The 7,478-nt window shown below is 43.2% G+C and overlaps 1 protein-coding gene across 2 annotated transcripts; it reads right to left on the minus strand.

Annotated features, from left to right (window-relative positions):
• Positions 1-18: 18 nt before the first annotated feature.
• Positions 19-7,216, minus strand: TMX2 (thioredoxin related transmembrane protein 2). Of its 2 annotated transcripts, XM_037838384.1 has the most exons (8): positions 6,927-7,115; positions 3,743-3,803; positions 3,390-3,503; positions 3,013-3,089; positions 2,676-2,782; positions 2,426-2,491; positions 2,204-2,333; positions 19-922 (listed from the first exon to the last, which is right to left on the minus strand). In XM_037838384.1, exons 1-8 carry the CDS (start codon positions 7,113-7,115, stop codon positions 776-778), a joined length of 891 nt encoding a protein of 296 aa, XP_037694312.1. In that variant the 3' UTR covers positions 19-775. The 2 variants fall into 2 exon arrangements, with proteins under 2 accessions (XP_037694312.1, XP_037694313.1); XM_037838385.1 differs by lacking the exon at positions 19-922 and having other exon boundaries at positions 2,241-2,333; positions 2,437-2,491; positions 6,927-7,216.
• Positions 7,217-7,478: the final 262 nt, after the last annotated feature.

Consider the following 7,478-nt stretch of genomic DNA (forward strand, 5'->3'; position numbering starts at 1 on the left):
CAAGCCAACACAGAATTGCACAATCAAAAGGAACTCCCAATCTCTTTATTATGTTTAAACACCTACTTATGGTGGGGAGCAGGTAGGAGGGTAAATGAAACCTCAGTCCAGGGGATTTTCTCCTCCCGATCCCACACAAAGGAACGTCTCAAGCCTCTATCCCCGCCCCCTCCTCCCAACTCCTATGAAATAGGGGAATTATTCAATACTATTCTCGATGAGAAAAACTCTGGTTAAAAATTTCTCCTCAGGACCAGCAACAAAGTTAAGCCTATGCTTTTTAATGAAGGCCATAGACCAAGCCTAGAAGGGTCTAAGGAAACAGGGATGTGGAGACTTATAAGGGAAACTTTTAAAACTGTCTGTGTACCCCAGCAAAATCTTATATTAGGTTTAATCTAAGTAGGCTGGGGAGGTCCACTATGAGGACTAGTGGGACCAAGGAGTGGTGAAGATGTGTGACTGGTTGCTGGTGACACACTGATCCAAGCCAGGTGGAAAAGGGGAAAAAAAAAAAATCCAAGCTTGGAGGGAAACCATTTCCCTCCTCTTCCTTTCTCCAGTGAAATAGTTGGCCCCCCAGAGGGAGGCCTCCCTGGATGCCTGACAATCCCTACGTGCCTCTTTAAAATCAGAAGCGGTACCACGCTGCACCAGGCAAAGCCAATAACAAAAGGCCACAGCCACAGGCAAGACTGGTGGCTACAGAGGGGGCAGAGCCTCAAAGGTGCCAAGGAAGGGACTGAAAGGAGAGGGAGCACTGTTAGTGAGGATCCTATTTGTCTTTCTTCCTTTCCCCATCTGGCACTGTGGTGGGGGGTCGGGCCTCAGGCTGCTCCTCAGGGACACTGTCTCCAGCCTTTGACAGCTTCTTGGCCCTCTGGTATAGCTCATTCAAGTTGAATTCTCGGATCACATTCTCCTGCACAAAAGAGATGCACAGATCAGTGTTCAGGTTGGAAGGGTGAGTTAAAAGCCCCTCCTGAGAAGCAAGAAGTATTCAGACACACTTTAGGAAAAAGAAAAACCATAGGACAGAAATCTGCCCTAACCTAACTTCCTCTTTTGTGGCTACCTGGAGAAAGTCAATTATATTTAAACATTTATTATGTGCCAATCATTGTGCAATCTGCAAAACAACCTTGTGAGCCAGGTGCTGTTGTCCCTAATGAACCAGTGAGGAACCTAAGGCCTATAGACTATAGGTTCAAGAGCCTTAGAAATTGAATCTTGCTAACAATTGTTCCTCAATGCCAGCGGATCTGGCACGTGGTAAAGCATAATATAAATTTGCTGAGTAAACTAATGAATGAGTTTTTTTTTAAATAAAAAGTCTCAAATCAACAGATGGATTTTATTGTATCATTAAAATATTACAAATAAGTCTGACATCATGTTGTTTCCAAAGCTAGACAACTCTTAGATCTTATTTATCAGGCTTCTGAACTGTTCCTTTTACAGAGACATTAGATACTACCCCAAAAATTTCTGATAGTCTTGTGTTCATTTTTTTAATTTTTTTTTTGTTTTCTATTTATTTATTTTTGAAATCCTTGTTTTCAATTGTTATGGCTTGCTGAATCAAAGCAGCTAAATTTGATACAAGTTCTGTATTATTTCCTTAAAGAATGAACTCATCTTTCTGGGTGTGATACTGGCCTCATCCCAACCCTGCAGATACATTTTTCACCTAACAAATTTCAGATTGCAACAAGAGATCCACTCTTCTGAATAATGACCTTGACAGGGAAGTGAGCATATACAGACCTCATCTTGTACTGGAAACCCAGTGTAGTACACTTGATCATGTTCTGTATGTGACTACAGATAGCACAAACTTTAGCCAGATTCCTATTTGCCCACTATTTGTCAACCCAAAGCCTCTTCTTTTTCTTTCCAAGGAGACTGAGTTTACATTGTTCTGACTGAAGTCCCTCTGCGGGGCTCCTCTGGGGCCCTTCACAATAACTGTGTGTCCATTCAACATGCTGTTGACACTTTCTGGAATACTGACAGTCTGGTTGCTGAGGCTGGCCTTCATGTTCACAGAAGATGCGGCAAAGAGAATGAGTTTTAGTACTAAGTCCATGCTCCCAAAGCTAGTGGGCAAGGGACAGAGTTGAGAATGAAACCAAGATAGAGCTCCAAGTCCATCCACTGCTCCACACCCTTCTCCAAACCACTTGCCCATCCGTTCAAGTACCTCAGAGAAGGTCCAAGAGACAGCACGTCCCTTCTTGTCAATCTGTGGCCGCCGCATTACCTCCTTGCCACCTTGGAAGAGGATCAGGGTAGGGAGCTGCTTGGTGAGGGGCGATGTGCTCACTTTGTACCTACAGGACCCAGAAAGGACTCTGTAAATGCATCTATGAACATCACTCAAAGCAATTCCCTGCTCAGACCCTCTGCAAAGGTCCTTACATACCGCGTACTGACATCAGTGTAGCGTCCAACATCCACCTTGCCAAAATTTAGCCCTGTACAGTTGTACCTGAGAAGAATAAATGACTTAACATACTGAAGGAAGAGAGAAAGGCTCAGGGGAAGGGGAGGATAGATATTGGGGAGCAGGGAGAGGGCACCTTTAGTTAGGTGGATAATATGCAAAATCAAGGTCAAAAACTAGAGGGACGATATATCTCAATTTCCACCATCCTTCCCTTTGCACTACTTACTTGAGGGAGAGGTCAGCGTAGATAGGAGCAAACGACTGGCAGTCATTAGACCAATTGGCAAAGAACTCCACAATCCAAGTGACCCTCTTGTCCCGCTCCAGCTCCTCCTGCCACACACAGACAAAGAATTATGAGCTGGACCACATAGCTCTTGGGAAGGCCCAGACCTTAGCCTCTTATTCCTGGTCCATACTACCTCTGTCCGCTAGCTCCCATAATGAGCCACCGTGCCCTTGACTTACATTCTGAAGCCCTGCTGCGCCTCCTAGTGAGGAGAGAGCACAACTACAGAATCACCCACCAGTGACCCAAGAAACAGAAGGCAGGGAGAACTCACATCAATGGTTTTATCATTGAAGTATTTGATGTACTCAGGGCCCATATACAGGGGGGGTTTGCACGTCATCAGGAACACTAAACACAGAAAGAAGATGTCAAAGGAAACACATATGGCCTCTGGCAGGAAGTTTACTTCCAAACCAACTCAAACATTTCAGCCACCAAAGAATACACACTCTGTGGACACATGGAGACCACTGACACATTTCCCTTCCTTTTACAATAAATTCTCTCTAGATTCTTGTAATCTGAGATACTCACAGAATTAGGTGCAAGATATGGAGAAGCTGGTTTGTAATTGGCATTTGGTTCCCACAACCAAGCCTCTGCCCAACATAGTCTTACAAACACCCTAAAAAAAGGCAGTCTTCTCACCTATGCAGAGGGTGATGTAAAGCAGGCCCATGCGAATATCCAGGCGGAAGAAAAGAATAGTGTTGGCCACTTTACTAAACATGAAGATGTTGCCTATATGTTGCTCCACGGTGACTGAAACAGAGATGTCACAGGTCAGACTGGGCTGCATACTCCTCTATCCCATTATCTGTCCCTCTTCCTGAGGCAGTTTGAAGTAGGGGGTGGAGTAAGAGATAAAAGTCCAAGATCAAATTCAACCTTGGCATGGAACATGGGCCCAGTTCACCAAATAATGGCCCTCTCATAAGATGAATGAAGGCAACCCTGGGGGTACCATGCCTGACCCTAAGAGAAGAAACAGGCTAGCTTACTGGATCTACGGTTCTTCATCATCACAATGGCACTGAGAAACATCAGGATCTCTACTTCTCTCTGTAACAGAACCAAATGACAGGAATGCATGAGCAGAGAACTAACCCAAAGAGCAAAAAACATCACAGATTTGGGTGGGAAGAGAGACAAATTTGGAATTAAAACCAACAGAGATCCAAACTGGAACAATAACAATAGATAACTGGAGCAAGAAAAACCCCAGTTAGAAAATCTACATTCAGGTTCTACCCCTGCCACAAACTGGCTGGGGGCCTTTTGACAAATCACTTAACCTCTAAGCTTTGTATTCTTCAACTGGACAATATCTATTTCAAATGCTTTTGTGAGGATTAAATGAGATTATGGGTTATATAAATTATGATATAATGTATAACTGTAAGAGATGATTACAACCAACTCAGTGTGAACCTGGTAAAATAAAACTTTTCTAGGGAAGCTTTATGGTAATATCCTATTAATACAATGTCTAGCTATTCCATTTGTTTGGTTTTGCTTAAGGTAAATAATTTCTCTCCACTCAATATTTATAGTGCTAATCCATGCATCTTAGATATAATTCAAGAGCTCAAGGGGGTCATTCAGAGTTCTCTAATGCCCTTTTCCATACCCTTGTTCTACAGTTCCTCTCACCTTCTAGAATGTAAGTGTCATGTAAGGAACTGAGACAGACAATAAACAAGACAAAGAAACAAGATAATTTCAGAGTGATGACTGCCTCAAGAACAGAAAAACAAACTCAACTTAAAAATGGATAAAAGTCATGAATAAACATTTCTCCAAAGATATACAAATGGGTAACTGACACATGAAAAGAGACTCAACATCATAAGTTATTAGGGAACTGCAAATCAAAACCATCAGACACCATTTCACACTCACTAGAACAGTCATTAATAAATTGGAAAATAAGCACTGGAGAGAATGTAGAAAAAGAGGCACTGTCCTTCACTATTGGTGGTAATGTAAAATGGTGCAGTTGCCATGGAAAAGTTTGGCACTTCCTCAGAAAGTTAAATATATAATGAACATATGACCTGCACTCCCACTTCCCAACAGAATTGACAGCAGGGACTCAAACAGATATTTGCATGCTGACGTTCATAGCAGCGTTATTCACAGTTGCTGAAATCTGGAAGCAACCTAAGTATCCATCACCAGATGAATGGATAAATAATATGTGGTACATATATTAAAATGGAATATTATTCAGCTGTTAAAAAAGAATGGGGTTCTTATATGCTACAATATGGATGAATCCTCAAGACATCGTGTTGAATGAAATAAGCCAGACAAAGGACAAATATTGTATGATCTCACTTACATGAAATAATTATACTATGCAAACTCAGAGTCCAAAACTAGAATACAGGCTACCAGGGGCCAGTGTGGGGAAAGAAAATGGTGACTTAATGCTTAATTGGTATAGTTTCTGTCTGGGTTGATAGAAAAGTTCTGGTAATGGATGGTAGTGATGGGAGTACAACACTGTGAATGCAATTAACACCACTGAATTAGTAGTTAAAATGGGAAATTTAAAATTGTATGTTACCAGAATAAAAATGTTAAGAAACCCATAGAACTGTACAACACAAACAGTGAACCCTAATGTAAACTATGGACTATAGTTAACAGTATAATTATTATAATATTGTTTCATCAAATTGCAACAAAGGTACCAAACTAATGCAAAGTCTTAATTAGTAGGGAAAACTGTATGTGAGGAGTTGGTATATGGGAACTCTGTACTTTCTGCATGATTTTTCTGTAAAATTATTTTTAAAAAAAGTGATGACTGCAAAGAAGAATAACAAGGATCATGTGGAAAAAAGCTTGAGAATGGGTGGGAGACACAACCACAGATTGGATGGTCTGAGGTCTTTCATACCCTTCTATCTATAATACAGGAACACAAATCATTATTAGACAGAACCAAACAACTGTGATTTACAGTTGGGAATTCAAGGACCTAGGTGTTTGTCCTCTATCTCCAACAAAACATAACTGGCTGGATTTAGATAGGACCACGTAAAGTAGGGGTGAGGAAGTATGACAGACCTTGGTAAATATTATCTGAACCTTAAGCAAAATTAGCAAGGGTTTTCACAATCAAACTGGGTGGGTTAGAATTTGGACCTATAATCATGGAAAGGAGGAAATATGGTGAACCAGGAGACCAAAGATCCAAAAGGAATATTCTCTCAACCAGTCTCTTTGCATTTAGGTAAGACTGTGCGAGTAGTACTTCTGAGTGGAATGTGAACTGAAGTGATGTGCCACTTTTGAGCCCAGACAGTTCAGAGTGTGCCCTCCCTTTCCAGCTTTTGTTCTTCACCTGCGGGCTGGATGATGCTGGGATGACCTCAAGGCTATGGGTGGAGATGGAAAGTAACCAGATCCCAGAATGACTAAGTAAAGCAAGGCTCCCTCCAAGCCTACTCAGGCAGCACAGCAAGGGGCTTGGGTTAGAATTCTCTTTACAGTGTGTGTGAGTGAGTGAGTGAGTGAGTGAGTGAGTGAGTGAGTGTGTGTGTGTGTGTGTGTGTGTGTTTTACAATTCCTTTACAATACGCCTAACAATTTTATTCATCTTTGCAACTCAGGATCCAGCATGCCTGGCATATATAAGTGTGCATTCTGGAAATGTTAACTGAATTAAGTAGCTGACCGAATGTGTAGGGTTACTAGGACCAGAAGTGGTTTTCACTACCTGTATGATCTCGGACTAGTCGCCTAACCACGCCGAGGTTAGTTTCTTCATCAGTTTAACGGAAATACTACTACCTGCCTTGTCGACTTCACTAGCTTCTTAGGAGGTTTTAAACAGTGGGGAGCAAAGAGCTCTTAAGTGGAAAACGCTTCACATGTGCAGTGTAAGGCTACTGACGAGTATGAATGGTGAGAAGGAAAGAAATGGGGCTGTTGTGCAGTCTCGAGGACTAAACGGCTGGGTGACCCCGAGACGATCACACCTCTGTTTTCCCATCTTACAAGACGCAGAGGTTGCTACTTAATGGCAGTCAAGGTCCTACGCTCTAAGTCTTTCACTGAGCTACAGGCTCGGGACCTCAGGTGTCCTCAGAAAGATGAACCCCGGGGCTCCGGGATGTGCTCGCTGGAGGCAGGGAAAGTCAAGGTCGCGGGTCCTAGGCGGGGGTCTCTCACCCAGTCAAAGTCACACGGGTTGCCGTCTTCGCGTTGCGTGGGGAGACTGCTGCAGACCGGTGGCAGCTTCCTCACCAGTAGGAAGGCGACAGAAAGCAGGGCGGACAGAAAATAGTAAGGTCGGGCCAGCCATCGTGAAAGTCGTGGCACCGAATACACTAGAGCAATTAAAGGTGCGAGGACCGCCATCTTTTCGGCCCTTGCGGCGGCGGCCGCTCACCAGCGTGGGTAGGTCTGGCCCCGGCTCCTCTCCCATTGGGACTTCCATTGGGCCAAGTTTCGGATGCGCCCGCCTCTTGACCTGGAAGTAGATTCCTGATTGGACTCTATGGCAGGTAAAAGCCGATTTGAGCATCTATTGGACAATCTGGCTGTCGCTCTTTCTTCCTAAGTCATTTTACTGGATCTGCAGCTGTGATCAGTGGCGCTATCAAAGAAACAATTAATAAGGTTAGATAGCACTTCCTGAAAGTTCTCATAAAGCGACGGAAGTAGCCGCCGGAAGAAAGTAGGCGGGAACTGAGGCATCCAGTGATAAGTGGCTCCTAGAGT

The sequence above is a fragment of the Choloepus didactylus genome, chromosome 6 (assembly GCF_015220235.1).
Source record: "Choloepus didactylus isolate mChoDid1 chromosome 6, mChoDid1.pri, whole genome shotgun sequence".
Lineage (NCBI taxonomy): Eukaryota > Metazoa > Chordata > Mammalia > Pilosa > Megalonychidae > Choloepus > Choloepus didactylus.